We start from the raw sequence: 17,319 nt of genomic DNA, 5'->3' as shown, positions 1-17,319 counted from the left end.
CCTACCTCCAAGGTTGTTTTGAGGATCAAATGAGATGATAATTGTTACATTTATGTAACACTGTGTGCAAGGCATTGTGTTACATAAATGTTAACTGTGATGATGAGGATGCCCAAACCGACTTCTCAGAGCCCTGGTGATTCTAAAGGCAGAGTCCAAGATTCAGATGGGTATTGATCAATCAAGTCATTGCTTGAGTTCAGGGCTCCTGAGCTCCAGTAGGATTAAAGGCTGGTGCCTGCACTAAGTGTGTCACCAATGTGATAACGAACCCTTGGTAGTAGAGGGTTGTCCCGCTGCCCAAGAGGGAGTGAACTACCTTAGGTTGAAAAAAGGGAACAGGTTAAAACTTTGGTGCTGGTAAATATTGAAATCTGCCATGCTGCCATTCTGGTTAGGCTAGGACTACCCATTCCTCCCACCAAAAATAAGAATAAATTAATTGAAAGAGAGAGAGGGAGAGACAAAGATAAAGAGACAGAGAGAGACACACGGGGGACAGGATGGGAGAGATAGAGACAGAAATAGATACAGACAGAGAAAAACTAGTGTGGAACACTGAATAACTGAGATACTTAGTTTTCCTTTGTGTGGGAATGTAGATATTGTACAAGTTCAGTGTGTCTGTTTTGCTGTGTTTGGAGTTTTTGAGTTTTAGACATCTGAACTGTACCTGCAAAGAGCTTTTAGCCTAAATGGTTGCTAAAAGTACTGCTTTATGTAAATGAGGTGGAACGTGTTGGGGGGAGGGGAGTAATTTGCTGCCAATGTATTGTAATTTGCAGTCATAAGGTATGAAAATGTGATTTAAAAGGAATAATCATTTGACAGTATTTAAATTAGATAATTGGGGTGTGTTTGTTTGAAACTGAAGGTTTTAAGATTATTCTTCACTGGTTCCATACTTACCCATATTTTACTTCTTATTTTTGGTTGGTGATAGTAAGATGTGCAAACTGCCTATAAAATAAGAGGTGTTTCTGTTTCAATTATAGAACATTTGAGTTTTTTGACCCTTTTTTACTAGAAAAATTTGGACAAAAACTACTATTATATAAGTGAATCTAAGCCCCTGGGTTTGAAGCTTGTTTGTTGAAATGTGATCTAGAACTGTCTCATTTTTATCATGCCAACATTACAACTATAAATTTCTTTAGAGATTACCTGAGGCTGCAGAGAAATTGATCTTGGCAGTTTGAAAATGGTTATTCTTTTTTCTTCCTAGTCACCTAAATGTTCAGAATACATCTCTTGTTTTTGTTTGTTTGTTTTCTTTTGTATTTTCAAAATCAACATTGTCTTTATAGGCTTTTATTAGAAATTCAAAACCTTTACACTTTCTCTTTTTATTAAAACTTTTAACTAAATAGTGACTTTAATTAATGTCTGTGCTTAGGATAACTAGAGCAAGTAGTATCCTTTTTTCTTCCTGTGCACACAGTAAGTTAGCTTTGATGAAATGAAAAGAGTAGTGAAGTAAGAGTACAGGAGATCTGTGATATAATCCCAACCCTGTACTGGACTGCCCATGTGACCTTAGACAAGTCACCACCTTTCTGGTCCTATTTTTTCATTTATAAAATGAAGGGCTTGAGTAGATGATATGTTAGATTTCTTCCAGCTCTAAAATTATATGATCCTAATTAATTTTTAGGGTTCAGACTCAGCCTGTGAAAGTATGTAGCATAGTAGAGTGTTGGGCTTGCAATTAATTAATTGGACCTGAGTTCAAATCCAGCTGTAGACATCTACTAGCTGTCTGATCCTAGATAAATCACAACCTCCCTTTACTTTAGTTTCCTCAGCTGTAAAGTGGAGATAATAGTAATATCTACTTCCCAGATTGTTTTAAGGATCAAATGAGATATTTAGCACAGTGCCTGGCCATACAGCATTAATAAATGCTTGTTCCTTCCCTCATGATTAGAAAGCTTTTCATACCACATTTTGAAAAAACATAACTAAATAGTATCTGGTGCTCTGTGAAAATAGCTTTGAGAAATAAACTCCCTTTTGTCCTTTTGAGGTTCATTTTTTTTTCAATTAGCAGTATTTTTCTCTCCCAACCATCCTTCTTCCCCCCAACTCACTACAAAGAAAAATAGAAAAAGCTACACCCTTGTACCAAATACGTTTAGTTAAGAGAAACAAATACTCACAATGGGCACATCCAAAAATGCATATCTCATTTTGCACTTTGAATCTATCACTTTTTTGGCAGGATATGGGTGAAACTGGGCATCATAGATCCTCTAAAATCGTGATTGCCTCTTATATTGATCAGAGTTCCTAAGTGTTCCAAAGTTTTTCTTTTATAGTGTTCTTGCTGTTTTATAAATCATTTTTCTGGTTCCCCACTTGATTATGCATCAGTTCATAGAAATCTTCCCAGGTTTCTCAGAAACCATCACTTTAGTTATTTCTTACTACACAGTATTCCCTCATATTTACATACTATATTTTGTTCAGTCACTCCCCAGTGGATCTTGGTTCCTAAGTCTTGGTCGCCACAAAAAGAGCTGCTACAAAAAAATGAATGAATGAATGAATACACACAGACCCAGACATATACACATATTTTTATGTGTGTGTATGTGTTTCTGTGTATGCATACGTATATGTGTATTTATATATATGTATGGCTCTTTTCTTCATTCTTTGATCTCTTTGAAGTGTAGGCTCTGGGTCCGAGGGTAGACATAGTTTAGTAACTATGGAGACGTAGTTCCAAATTACTGTCAAGAACAGCCATACTAATTCACAGCTCCACCAGCTGTTTGTCATTGTGCCTGTTTTCCCACAGCAGTTCCCTCATTTACCATTTAAAAAAAATCAGCTTTGACTTTTTGATAGGCATGAGGTAGAACTGAGAATTGTTTCGATTTGAATATTTGTAATGGTTAGTGATTTGGATCTTTATTTCATATGACTGTCAATAGCTTGGAATTCTTCCTCTGAAAACTGCCTGTTATAGTCTCTGACCATTTATCATTTAAGGAATGTTTCTTAGTCTTATGATTTTGAAACACTTTGGAAATGAAACCTTTATCAGAGAAATTTGCTGCAAATATTTTTTTTTTCCTCAGTTAAATGTTTCCCTTCTAATCTTATATTCCTCTTTTTATTTAACTCTACTCGTAATCCTCAGTGCCTTGCAATTAGCAAATAGATAGCTAATTGGTATTTATAGAACTGTTGATGATAAAGTAGTGGGGAATTATAGAGGTCATCTATTATACAATGACATATATAGTACATAATATAATAATAGTAAATTGTATAATGTATCATTTCACTGGTGAAAATTAAGAGCCAGCAACATTCAGGGATTTGCCCAAGGTGAAACAGAAAAGTGTCAGAGCTGAGATTCAAACTTACGCCCTGGGGCTCTGAATTCAGCTTTCACTCCACTGTACCATGGTGTTGAATAGTACTCACATAACCTAAGTAGTTGGTGTTCTGAAAATGAGATTAAATTTAATAGATAGAATTCAATTAAATAAATATCAAGTGCTATCTAGGCATAAGACATTGTACTGGGCACTGGATATGTACAGAGACAAAAAGATACAGTCTCAGTCCTCATAAAGCTTACACTCTAATGGTGGTTGGAGAGAAGGAAGGTACACAAGGGAGAATAATATCAGGTAATAATCACTAACATTTATATAGCGCTTACTATGTGTCAGGCATTGTGCTAAGTACTCTACAATTTTTGTCTCCTTTGATCCTCGCAACAACTCTGGGAGGTAGGTGGTACTATTATTCTGATTTTACATTTGAGGAAACTGAGGTAAACAAGTAACTTTCCCAGCGTAGCACAGGTAGTAAGTGTCTGAGGCCAGGTTTGAACTCATCTTCCTGATTTCAGGACAACTAGTTGGTACGATAGATAGAGTGCCAAGTCTGGAGTCAGGAAGACTCCTCTTCCTGAGTTCAAATCTGTCCTCAGACACTTACTAACTGTGTGACCCTGGGCAATCATTTGACCCACTTTGCCTCACTTTCCACATCTGTAAAATGAGGAGAAAGAAATGGCAAACCACTTCAGTATCTCTGCCAAGAAATAAATCTCAAATGGGGTCATGAAGGATCAGACATGACTGAAAAACCACTAAACTAAACAGCCTCCTGACTCTAAGTCCAGTGCTTGACATAAGGTAAAGCTGCACAAATTGCTTTATGACTGTTGAGGAGGAAAAAAAAGTTTTAATTGAGCCTTGAAAGGAAAACAATACTTAAAGAAAGACTAAGAACAATTATATTTCAAGGCAGGAGGTGGCATGTTTTTGACACCTCTCCCCACTCTGTTACCAATAAGTTCACCTCATCTTGCTTTTAGATCCAAACCAGATGATGGAGAAGAGGTCATGAGGAAACATGTCGATAGAGGGTTCCAGATCAAATAATGTCAGAGATTCTACTTCTCCTCTTAGTGACCTGGGTAATGCCATTCTAGACCTTTGTTTATGTCATCTGCCTCTGACTTAACCTTCACTTACCAATGAAGCGTAGAGTCAAGGACAAAAGCTGCTCAGAGTCTCTGCAAATTGTATTTGGTCATAGCCCAACTTGAAAACTGATTATTAGGAAGACCAGGGCCACAGTTTTCAGGACTAGGAGGGAGCTTCATGGAATTCCTCTGAAGTATCTTTGCAACACAAACCTAACACTTGGATCTAGTGAACTTTCTAGTCTACCTTTGAAAGTGTCTGTGCTTCTCAGTATTTGCCCTGCTGTATTCTTCGAGGAAATGATGAATTTGTTGCATTAGGCTGAGAGAGCTATACCAGCATTATAATTCCTATGCTTTTCTTGTCTTGATAGTTATTGTTTCCAGGCATATGCCTTGCTAAATATTGTAATAAAATATTTTCAATATTAAAAAATAATAACAAAAGGTTTGGAGGTACAATAGCCCAAAGGAATGTGGAAGGTGTGGTATTTTTCTGCATTTTGTTGTATATCTGTGTGTATAGTGCTGCTGCCCTGTTGCATACCTGTGCCTGCAGGTTTTTGCCTCCAGGTCCCTGCCCTTAGGAAGTCTCTGTAACGCTGTGCAAATCAAGGCAGCTTCCCTAGCAGCCAAAATTAACCTACAGCAACCTTCTTGGAACAAGTAGCTTTTTAGGACTACAAAAGTGTCTGGAGGTGCCCTAGGTGCCAAAAATGGCTATTTTAAGGAATGTGTTCTATGTACAGATCACATACTGCTAGGAAACTGCTAACCTTTAATTTTAAGTTCCCTTTGATTCAGAGAATTGGTTCAAAACTTTGGTGCGTTTTTTCCCCCTCACAATGTTATTTCCTTTCTCTTCATCCATCATTTATTTGTAAAATTGAAGGTGTGGAAGTATTTTCAGACTATAACACATTTCTGATTTTTTATTTGTTTGTTTGTTTCAAATAAATTCAACCTTTAGAGAATTTAGAGAGAAAGGCATAATGGGTAAACATTTTAGGAATGAAAAAAAATAATAAAATGTTCAGTGATAACTATTTAAAAGATCTAAGAGAGCCAACCTCTCAGTACTATTGAAAAGCATGTAGCATTGTATTATAACAATATTATAACAATATCAGATAAGAATAGATCACTCACGCTTTTTAGTATGGAGTCTGCCTTTTGCATGTAACACTTGTGCTAAATTATCTTAAAAGCAAGTTTCTCTTGCATACCATTCTGTATATAAAGACTAAACACTTTACATTATGCAATTTGTCATTTATACCATTTGACAATTCCCTTTTATGAATGTTTATGAGAGAATTTTCTGATTAGTGTAAGAACTATTTTTTCTTCTTTTTTTGCTTTGTTTTCTAAATGTTCACTGTAGCTAAAAAGCAATTTCCTAACACTAGTGAGGTTTTTTTTCAGTCATGCTTCTAATACTGATAAAATAATATTATTTCTAAAGTTTTATACATATTTCTGGTAGAAAATATATTAAAACTGTTGTGAAGTTCTACTCTCTATATTATATATGTATACATGTATACATATATATGAAGAAAAATTAGACACACACACCTACTTCACAGCTACCAATTCAAATAGAACTTTTTTTTTTTTTATTATTGTTACATTTTTCCCCCACTTGGTATCTGAGATATCAGTAGCAATAAACAGAACAACAACAACAAAAAAACCAAGTTTGGTGCTACTTCAAATTAGTGTCAAAATGCAAGGAATTGATGAAAAGGCTCTTTATGCCCTCAAGGCCCAAGCAGTCTTATGTGTAAATACTAGCTTCTTTAGCCCATACTAATATGAAGAACTCACTTGTGGTTAACTGTTAACTTAGGTTTCCAAATAACACTAGTCATTACAAAGTATGGGAATAAATGCTTATGTTACAGGGGATAAGGACAGGCCTGTTCCCTTAAGGTTATTTAATCAAATCTCAGTCCTGCCATTTGGAATCACTGTAAGGCTATTGGTATTTAATATGCATCAATAAATAAACTTTCAATTATCTTGGCGAGTGCAACCAAAGATAGCATGACAATCAGAAAGCAATGATCTTTCTACTAATTCTTCCAAATAAATAATTTTGATGGATATGATCTTTGCTTAATTTCAGGTGAAATTGAAATCTTATGAAATTTAAATAGCTTTCCTGCTTAAAGATAAACTATGCAGAAATTTGGAATCTCTCATCTTGAAAAAAGACTTTTCTTATCCAGTGAAAAACAGCTAATTATTTTATTTCCAATTATACCCCTGTTTTTCTTTTTATGGCAATTGGGATTACTATTACATCATGGGAAAAACTGAATTTTCTTTAAAGAGAAGAAAATTGCTTTAAACTTAGAGCCAGAGTTTGTAACAAGATATTTAATGCCCTATCTACAGTGGCTTACAATAGTTTGTCCTGCACTAATCACTTAATAGATTTATAAAAGCAAAATGGTTACCATAAAATCTAAATTCACCCAGTATATGTTTCTTAATTAAAATGCTAGAGCTGGCATAATTCAGTTAAATGTAATAGCAGAAGCCATGTCCATTCTAATTTCTTTGTTGTAATTTCCTTTGCTAGATTCTTTTCTGAAATCATTTGCATTGCATTTATTTATGTATACCTACCCAAGAATCTACCTAATCACATTCTTCTATGTGGAATATCTAAGTTCTTATTTAAGGCCTAACTGTGTTTGGGTAATCCTTGAAGAGAAAAATCTCAAGACAGAAATACCCCAGATATAATTTATAGGACTAATGAATTTGTATGTCTTTTAGGCAGTTCTACATTACAGACACATCAGTATTTTCTCCTTTTTATAAGGTTGAAGTAAATCTCATGGCACCAGAAGAATTTCGATACTGATTACTTGCGATTGGTTCCTGGTGATTTGCTCTTAATAATTTCTAGTTGAATTTAATGAATGTATGATTCCTGAAATATTGTTTCATTAAAACTGCGTCTTTCCTCTTCAAGTGTGATTTGGGCCATTTCATCTATTTTTTGTGGTGTGTTTTCTCTCCTTAAAGAGTACAGGATGAGACATCAGGAACAATTAAGGACATGGCTTTAGTTTTCCTGTGCGCATCTTTCAAGAACTCACCTCCTGATAGTATCTCTGAATAAAATGATACCTGCTGATCCTTAGAAATAGCATTGTTATTTTTTAAAATATCACTTCTCCAGTTGACCTGAATATTTGACAAATAGAGATAGGGAAAGGGAAATAGACTTTTTAAAGGGGGGAAAGAAACCTAGAAAAATAAAAGAAACGAGGAAGAGCTTTGTGACAGGCCAGTGTGAAACAGAAGCTTCGGTATTATACTAATAAAATATAAGGCTCGATTAAGTTGTACTTTGCAGCTTTCAGGCTTAATTTAACTGAGATGGTGATTTGCAAATGAATATCTGCATGAATCCTTTAAAAAAATCCAAATGCAAATGAGTACAACTGCAATAAAATATATTTGCAAATGAATCCTGTTGCTTTATTCATTTATTGTGTAATTACTGCAATCCTTCCCACCTTGTTTTCAGTATTTCTTAATCATTAAGTCGGAAGCATGACAGCAGTGCCAGCCCTGGCATGATTCTCTTTGACTAAAACCTTGTAAATTAACACAATTAGCACAGCATCATCCTGCTAATTAACTTCCAGTGTCTGGTGCAGCGGTTTTGCAAACAAGGAAGAGGGAGTCAGAAGGGAATCAACACGCCATTCTGTTACCAAACTGTGTGCTATGTTAGGTTTAGCTCAGGGAGGCTAAGCTGGCCATGTCAGATGCCAGAGTCAGGCAATGAGGAGCTAAAGGGGCTGGGGGAGGAGAAGAGAAGGGGGTAGGAGCTGTCAAAATAGACTGGAATAATTCAGAAGGGAACTCGTGCCACAGATGCTTCATTTAGACTAGGCCTCCTTATCAAGGAATCTGTGCTGGAGGGCACTATACAGTTTGCAAGAACCATTTTTGGTCATACAAGAGAGATTAAGAAAGTCTGTTTAATATAGCTGTACCCAAATATGCAACAATCCTGCCATGCATGCAGGCACTGTAGTGGGAAGAACACTGAACTCGAAGATAGGTATTTTGCCCCCCAGTTCTGCCAGTAAGCAGCAGTGTGACCTTTGGCAAGTCACTTACCAAATCTGGGCCTCAATTTCCTCATTGGTAAAATGAAGGGGTTTGATCAAGTGATCTCTAGGGAAACTTCCAGTTCTAAAAATTGATGATTCTGTAGTTCTTTTAAGAGCTACGAATTCTCTTAAGTGGAAGAAAAAAAGCTTTTTGGCCTGGATCACAGGGAGTCCTATTCACCAATTAGTCTAGCAAATGAAAGAATGTTAACCACATCATCTTGTCACCTAGTTATCCTCTAATAGCTAATGTCATGCATTGTTTCCTATGGAACTTTGAAGTGTTAGATTGCTGTACATTCTCCATTTGTCCTTCCGTTCCCCTCTCCTCTCCCCTCCCCCCTTCCTCTTTTCTTTCTTCCTTTCTCTCTCTCTCTCTTTCTCTCTCTCTCTCTCATTCCCTTCCCCCCTTTCTTAGTACCCTGGAGGCTGTAAAGGAGAAAAATAATAATAAAAGAGAGCAAGAGAGAGAAAGAGAGAACGCAAGAAGACCGACAGACAAGTGATGCTTGTTTTTTTTTTCCAGAGACTCAACAACAGAACTGAAAAGCAGAAAGGAGCCAGTTGTAATTCATACCGAGTTGTAGGCTTTGTGTGATGAAAGCGATGGAGCGCTGCCTGGGAGATTGCTTTGCTGCACTCCACGAAGCAGATTTGAAACTGTCGTGGACCACTTTAGATGAGAGTTGGATTATGGAATGACCTGCTCGGTCTGTGTCATATTGTTCTGCGCAGGGTGCATTATACTGTGCTAACTAGGTGTTCAGTACCAAATAAGAGAGGTATCCTAGATGGGATCTGTCAGCTGTGTCTCATATTTTTATATTGGTTAAAATATAAAACAGAAACTGTGATATGAAAAGACAGAGCAGTTAGGTATCTTACATGTTAATAACATTCACATTCTAGGTATTTTAAATCTGTGCATATTTTATTTTTAAACTCACCATGAATGTATTTTAATTTGACAGGAAAAGGTGTGTGTATTGTGTGTGCGTGTATGTGCATGCATGTATACAATGCAAATCACTTTTTTTTTCTTTTTTGTGAAAAAAATGGACAATTTTGTACTTTGCTTAATATGAACACATTTTAGGTTCTTTCTGAGGTATGTGTAATATATCATATGAAGCTATTTATTTTTAAGCTGAATTTAATTTTAGCCTGCTTTAAATTGTACGGGTTGTACAGGTAACTTATAACCACTAAAGCTTTTACAAGGTCAAAGTATCAATATGAAATTATTCTTGACGATACAGGACAAGAGTAACTAAATATTGTTTTGTTTTGCTTTTCAATATTCCATTTGCATGATGCTCTTAAGAGTCTAAAGAATGTCTAAGCATACAGTTAACTTTATTTTTTCTCCAACAACCATAGGCTTGAAGATGCAGTGGACGCCGGAGCATGCCCAGTGGCCAGAACAGCACTTTGACATCACCTCAACCACTCGGTCTCCTGCCCACAAAGTTGAAGCATACCGTGGTCATCTGCAGCGCACCTATCAGTATGCCTGGGCCAATGATGACATATCTGCTTTGACTGCCTCCAATCTGTTAAAAAAGTATGCAGAGAAGTATTCTGGAATTCTTGAAGGCCCAGCTGAGCGGCCTGTTCTCAGCAACTACACAGATGCACCTTCGGGGTTGGTGAATGGTCGGAAGAATGAAAGTGAACCTTGGCAGCCTTCATTGAACTCAGAAAGTGTGTATCCCATGAACTGTGTTCCAGATGTCATCACCGCCAGCAAAGCTGGTGTAAGTACAGCTCTCCCTCCTGCAGATGTCTCTGCCAGTATAGGGAGCTCTCCTGGGGTGGCCAGCAACCTGACAGAACCTAGTTACTCTAGCAGTACCTGTGGAAGTCACACGGTACCTAGTCTCCATTCAGGGCTACCATCTCAGGAATATGCCACAGGATACAATGGATCATATTTGCATTCTACATACAGCAGCCAGCCAGCACCTGCACTTCCTTCCCCTCATCCATCCCCTTTACATAGCTCCGGCCTCTTACAGCCACCGCCACCTCCTCCTCCACCGCCAGCCCTGGTTCCAGGCTACAATGGGACCTCTAACCTCTCCAGTTATAGCTACCCCTCTGCTAGCTATCCTCCTCAAACCTCTGTGGGACCTGGGTACAGCCCAGGTGGTGCACCTCCTCCTTCAGCATACCTGCCTTCAGGAATTCCTGCTCCCACTCCTCTGCCCCCTACTACTGTACCTGGCTACACCTACCAGAGTCATGGTTTGACACCTATTGCCCCCTCGGCTCTGGCAAACAGTTCAGCAAGTTCTCTCAAACGGAAAGCCTTCTATATGGCAGGGCAAGGAGAGATGGACTCCACTTATGGGAATTACAGCTACGGCCAACAGAGATCTACACAGAGTCCTATGTACAGAATGCCCGACAACAGCATTTCAAACACAAACAGGGGGAATGGCTTTGACAGAAGTGCTGAAACATCATCCTTAGCATTTAAGCCAACAAAGCAGCTAATGTCCTCTGAACAGCAAAGAAAATTCAGCAGCCAGTCCAGCAGGGCTTTGACACCCCCTTCATATAGTACTGCTAAAAATTCCTTGGGATCCAGAACCAGTGAATCCTTTGGGAAGTACACATCCCCAGTAATGAATGAGCATGGGGACGAGCACAGACAGCTCCTCCCTCACCCAATGCAAGGTCCGGGACTCCGTGCAGCTACCTCATCCAACCACTCTGTGGACGAGCAACTGAAGAATACTGACACACACCTCATTGACCTTGTAACCAATGAGATTATCAACCAAGGACCTCCAGTGGACTGGAATGACATCGCTGGCCTCGACCTGGTAAAGGCTGTCATTAAAGAGGAGGTTTTATGGCCTGTGTTGAGGTCAGATGCTTTCAATGGACTGACTGCCCTACCTCGGAGCATCCTTTTATTTGGGCCTCGGGGAACAGGCAAAACATTATTAGGTAGATGCATAGCTAGTCAGCTGGGGGCTACATTTTTCAAAATTGCTGGCTCCAGTCTAGTCACCAAATGGTTAGGGGAAGGAGAGAAAATCGTCCACGCCTCCTTCCTTGTGGCCAGGTGCCGCCAGCCCTCGGTGATTTTTGTTAGTGACATTGACATGCTTCTCTCTTCTCAAGTGAGTGAAGAGCACAGTCCGGTCAATAGGATGAGAACCGAGTTCCTTATGCAGCTGGACACTGTACTAACTTCTGCTGAGGACCAAATAGTAGTAATTTGCGCCACCAGTAAACCAGAAGAAATAGATGAATCCCTTCGGAGGTACTTCATAAAACGACTTTTAATCCCGCTTCCTGACAGCACAGGGAGGCACCAGATAATAGGACAACTGCTCTCACAGCACAATTACTGTCTCAATGACAAGGAGTTTGCACTGCTTGTCCAGCGCACAGAAGGCTTCTCTGGACTAGATGTGGCTCATTTGTGTCAGGAAGCAGCAGTGGGCCCTCTCCATGCCATGCCAGCCACAGACCTTTCAGCCATTATGCCCAGCCAATTGAGGCCAGTTACATATCAAGACTTTGAAAACGCTTTCTGCAAGATTCAGCCTAGCATATCTCAGAAAGAGCTCGACACATATGTTGAATGGAATAAAATGTTCGGTTGCAGTCAGTGATAATTTTTCTTTTTCTTTTTTTTCTTTTTTTTTAATGTAATGAATGTCGGCGCACACACACACAAAACCTGCTACGTAGGGTAGACAGCCCCTTTCCAGTAGTGCTGAAATTGCAAAGGGTCCTGGGGGAGATGACAATGATGTTGCATCTTTAGAGTCAGGGTAGACTTGGAGGAAAAGTGCATCAACCAAGAGCTGCTGATCTGAAAAGCCCCCGACGACAGGAAGCGTGTGTTGGTGCTCAGTTCTGTTCAAGCCAGACACCACTCACCAAGGAGCAAGGTGCAAGTGGGTTGATTTCAGAAGGACATGAACCCCGTGTGTTGAATCCATTCTGCTGTTCTCAAGATTTAGTTGCTGTCAAGTGCCTGGAGTGGTGCTTTTTTTTTGTTTGCCTCACAATTACATTGGTGGCATGTGCTAATATAAAGAGCTTTAACTTCAAACATTATTGGACTAAAGAGATGAACGGTTGTGTTGCGACAGAGAACCAGATTTTTGCCATTCTAAGAGCAACAGTATTCCTCAATCCTGTCTGTTCTGCGGTATTAAGCTAAGAACAGGTAAAACAGGGTAACGGTAATCTGGACCTTAATTTCTGCAGTTCATTTCTTTTAATGTTCTGTCTGCAAAAACTCAGGAAAGTGATTGTGATTTGTACAGTACCTCAAAGGAATGTGTTGAAAGCACTATGTACTGCTGAGAGTTATAGGCTAGGCTTCAATGTTACTTTATATTAAATATGTATGTTTACCTCAACAATTGGAAAATGGAAAGGAAAATTATTTTGAATGTATCCAGGAAAATAATGAAGTGTGATATGACTGAATCTTTGCAGTTTAAAGTAGAAAATAGAAGGGTTTCTTCAAAAAAAAAAAAAAGATTCTTTTACCAATCTGGGAATCAAACCAGAGCAGAATGATTCTCTTTATGTCAGTAAACTATAAGAGTTCTTAGTACATTGCTTCTTGATAATTAAGTGATATGGTTCTTAAAAGATAACACTGGTGAAGGAAAGCCACTTACTCCGTTTATGTTAGCATCTGGAAACAATCAACTACGAGATCTGTTAGGATTTTAAAAGGCATATTACCTAAAAACTATGACTGCCTTTTACTGCGTAAGTGGTGGTCGTGGTAGTTTTGAGGTTATTTGTTAAAACTGTTGGGAATGGTGACATTCTAGCTCACGGACATAGCTTATGGGGTTGCAGGGCTGCTTAAGGAATGCAGTCTATAGCGGTCAAAACCAGAAACATCTCCCCCTCAACCCCCACAAACAAATGCAGATAAAATGACCCCATACAAACCCTCAAAGTTATGGGGATTTGCCCCCCTCCCCCCACAGACATTTTGACTTCAGTTTTGGTCAATATATTCTCATTATGCTTTTGAAATCTCTCCTGGGCTGGAGTGTTCCCGCCATTATTTCTACCTCAGTTTTGTTACATTTCTCTTTTAAGATAAGTAGAAAATTATACCTGGACATGTGCATGTGTGAAAATGCACATATAACCTGCCAAACAAATTAATTTCTATTTCCTCCTGCACTTCTTTCCCCATAAGCCAAGTTTCCAGAAAGATCCATTTCCGCTCTTCAAATCCACCTCAACCACACTCTCCATGGAGTCTTTCCTCATGGCAAGACCAGCTGGCACATGTGGCATTTTGCTCAGTTCCTTACTCCTTCCCTCTAGCCCACAGTGCCATTCTCTTTATCCTTTAATGGTTTATATGCAGCAGACTGCTGACTGATGCTGGGCAATGCCTCTGAACAGGAGCAGTGTAGGCTATAACTTTTCCAAACCCACTGCCACTACATGAGCAGAAAAGCTTGGCTTTTTGAATGTAATTTGGAGAGTTGTTTTAAAGAGACAGTAACAAAACTGTTGCAAAGCACTGGCATTTGATGTTTTTATTAAGTAATGTACCTTCAAAAATAAATAAATGCACTAAAAAAGCCCCAAGAAGATAAATATCTGTTACTAGATTTTTTTTTTTTGTCATTTCAAAATTTATGTCAAGATCTTATTTGGAGTGTTAAATTCTCTGAGACATTTAACATTTAGAAAGCTAATGAGGGATTTCATGAGATTTCTGGAATTTTATGATGCTTGATCGTTGCTTTCCTTTTTCTTTTCTCATATTACTAAAAAACAGAGCAAATGAACCAAAATTTAATTTACTATGACATTTTGTCAATTAAAACTGTGTTTAAACATGATAATTCCATATTGAAAACAGTGCCTTTCATTAAGGGTAGAGCAAATACCATTTAAATAGATCATCTGCTTTTCTGCAAGTGACTCAACTATACAATCGTGTTCTGGCTCCACACTGCGCTTCCTTCATAGAAGGGAAATTCCAACATCCCCATTAGTTTCTAGGTTCATATTGATCTCACTGACAAGTTTACTATTGCAGAGTGCTGACCTATTTTCTGTCTTTTAGACATTGCGTTTCATTTCTGTCATCACGCTGTGCTCACTTGAAAGGTTCTGCCAAGTTTTGACAAACCTCCTCTGATTTAAACCACTTTGGAAAAATCTGTAATACTGACCCCTTTTGTGACTAGTAAGAGTTAATGCCAAATATGGGACTGAACTATGGTATTTTTTGCTTTTCTTCAAAAACTGAAATGAAGTTACAGGCAGGCATTTGGGCTTCTAGCTTTAAATTTCTCCCTTAGAAATCTGAATCTGAAATCTTATTGGTCAAAATCTATCTCTTTCAGCAAAAGCTGAAATAATTTGTAAGTTCCAGCTAGCCTCAGAATTCCAGGGTTTAAACTCTTAGGAAATTCAATATGCTTTAGAAATGACTATCTTGGGGAGGAGGGGGTGAAATAGCTGACCTGTGAACTGTCTTATACAGTTCTTATTCTTGATGCGATCCATAGATGGACTTCATAGTTTTCTGCCCATCCTTTCTGGAAGTAGGTATATTACCAATACAGAAGTGATTAGGAACAATCAGTGGTAGTCAAATCACAATATTCAGACTGCACAGAGTTGGTTTCCTTTTTGGCTGCTACGGACTTGAAGAAGGCTGTTAATGAATGTAAGGTAATGAGCCAGTCCATGTAACAGCTCTGCCTATGCTGAATGGCCAAGTGATTGAGCCAGTCTGATTATCTGATTAATAACCCCTAATAATGTTCTTCTTCACAAATACAATAGCAATTCCAAAAATCACACACACACACACACACACACACACACACACACACACACACACACACACACACACACACCACATCCCAAAACCAAAAGAGAAGTGGAAGATCATTGGTTCAGATTCTGATTTAAGAGGCAGTTGATAATGACCTTATACGTGACATAGATGAAAACATTCTACACTTTTAGCATACTTCTCTCCAAAATATTTAGAACCTTAGTGACAATATTGAAAACTTTGCTGACTGAGCTGATCAATGGGATGTGAAGGCAGTTTACTTTAAGGCTATTTACTTTCACACAGAATGTTTATCTATTAGTCAGTTTGTATTCCACTCAAATGCAGATAGAAGGGTATAATGTTTTCTTGTGCGTTTCAAACCCATCAAGGAGAAAATAAACCATTCTACTAAAATACATAGGCCAAACACCATCTGGGCAAGTGATAGCAGCTATCCAGGGGCTATGCTATGTGAGACAGTATAAGGTCATTTTACATGGGTTTGCATAGTACTTGGCTGTGCAGTTTTTAAAATAAGATAATCCATTCTCAAAAACCAAATTAGTTCCTGTGATAGGTTTTTGTAAATTTATATATATATATGCTTATATATATATGCTTTCATATATATATACATATATATATGTATATATATACACATACACACACACACACACACACACATATGATTTTAGGGCCCAGTTTGGGGGAAGCAGTTAGCAATTCCATTCTTTGAAAACACACATAACTTTAAGCAAAAAGTGATTCTCTTAATTACATTTCCATATGTTTCCTCTGAGCCAGAATTGAGGTGTCATGATCACTGAATCTATATTCTGAAAAATGAAAGGGAACACAGTTTATCGAGCTGTTGAGGTCACCAAAATAAAGTTCTAATATATAATCAATCTGTGTGTATGTTTGCGTGAGTATGTGTGCCAGTCTGCACCACCACCACTTTGAATTTGAAAACCTACATTTTACATTATTCACAAGCACCAGGTATACTCTTTCATTGTTTGTGTGTGTATGCACATGTGTGTGTAATGTATTCTAGCTACACATAAACACACTTCACAAGTCAAAGTATTTTAATACATTTTTTTCTTTTGAAATGTAAACGCCTTCCATTGTTGAATCACCTGCCGATTTTTATATGAAGCACATTAGCAAACATGGAGCTATTAGTATTTCAGAATTCAAAACCAGCTGTACTTGTGACTAACCAACACATGAACTGAAGCTCACACTCTGCTAAGACCTTTGGTTGACATTCGATTTTGAACCTGCCAGATGCATTTGTGTGAACCAGGGATACTGCATCTTTAATGAACAAGTCTCTCCTCTTTCCCCTGTTTTTAAATACAACACAAGCAGTGTAGCACTAGGCACTGCAATTGTCAAAGACAATTAGACTGAAAGCAGGAAAATTTCACCTCCCTGTCTCAGTGATATGTAGAATGTCGGCAGCATGGGTCAGCCTTGCCACAGAGTTGTGGGAGAATATATGAATCAGTCCTATAGAATGTTAAATATTTATAAAATGGTTCTGTAGTACACCAAGGTTGGGAGCACATTCATTCCTTCTTGTTGTCTTATGATATAAAAAGCAAAAGTTTATTTCCAGACTTAAAACTTTGTGTGTGTGTGTGTGTGTGTGTCTGTGTGCATGCGCATGAGTGTGTGCACATAAGTATGTGTGGGTGTGTAATTTTTCTTGTGATTTATATACAGTTGTTAGGGAATTTTTGCATTTCTTTTTTTCTTTTATTTTTTCCCCATTGGATGTATATTCAAACATTGTTCTTTATAACCATTTCTACCTCATTGCTACATATTGTACATGTAGTATTTATTTGTTGTCTTTTTTTGAATGTCATGCATTTCGTAAGAAAAAGACTTGTCCTTGAACT

General features: G+C 38.0%; 1 protein-coding gene across 2 annotated transcripts in view; it reads left to right on the top strand.

The window, feature by feature from the left end:
- FIGN (fidgetin, microtubule severing factor) overlaps positions 1–17,319 on the top strand; it is a 183,043-nt gene that overhangs the window by 163,749 nt on the left and 1,975 nt on the right. The window contains exons 3-4 of one of the 2 annotated variants that reach the window (XM_072612166.1): positions 9,125–9,308; positions 9,979–17,319. The exon at positions 9,979–17,319 is cut by the window's right edge and continues 1,975 nt beyond it. In XM_072612166.1, coding sequence (XP_072468267.1) covers positions 9,278–9,308; positions 9,979–12,230 — 2,283 coding nt within the window. In that variant the 5' untranslated portion in view covers positions 9,125–9,277 and the 3' untranslated portion in view covers positions 12,231–17,319. The remainder of the gene's footprint in view (positions 1–9,124; positions 9,309–9,978) is intronic. The other variant, XM_072612167.1, reaches the window with a different exon arrangement.

This window comes from Notamacropus eugenii, chromosome 5 (assembly GCF_028372415.1).
Source record: "Notamacropus eugenii isolate mMacEug1 chromosome 5, mMacEug1.pri_v2, whole genome shotgun sequence".
In the NCBI taxonomy this organism is placed as follows: domain Eukaryota; kingdom Metazoa; phylum Chordata; class Mammalia; order Diprotodontia; family Macropodidae; genus Notamacropus; species Notamacropus eugenii.
Note: the sequence above shows the minus strand (reverse complement) of the source record. Positions and strands in the feature narration are given on the sequence as shown.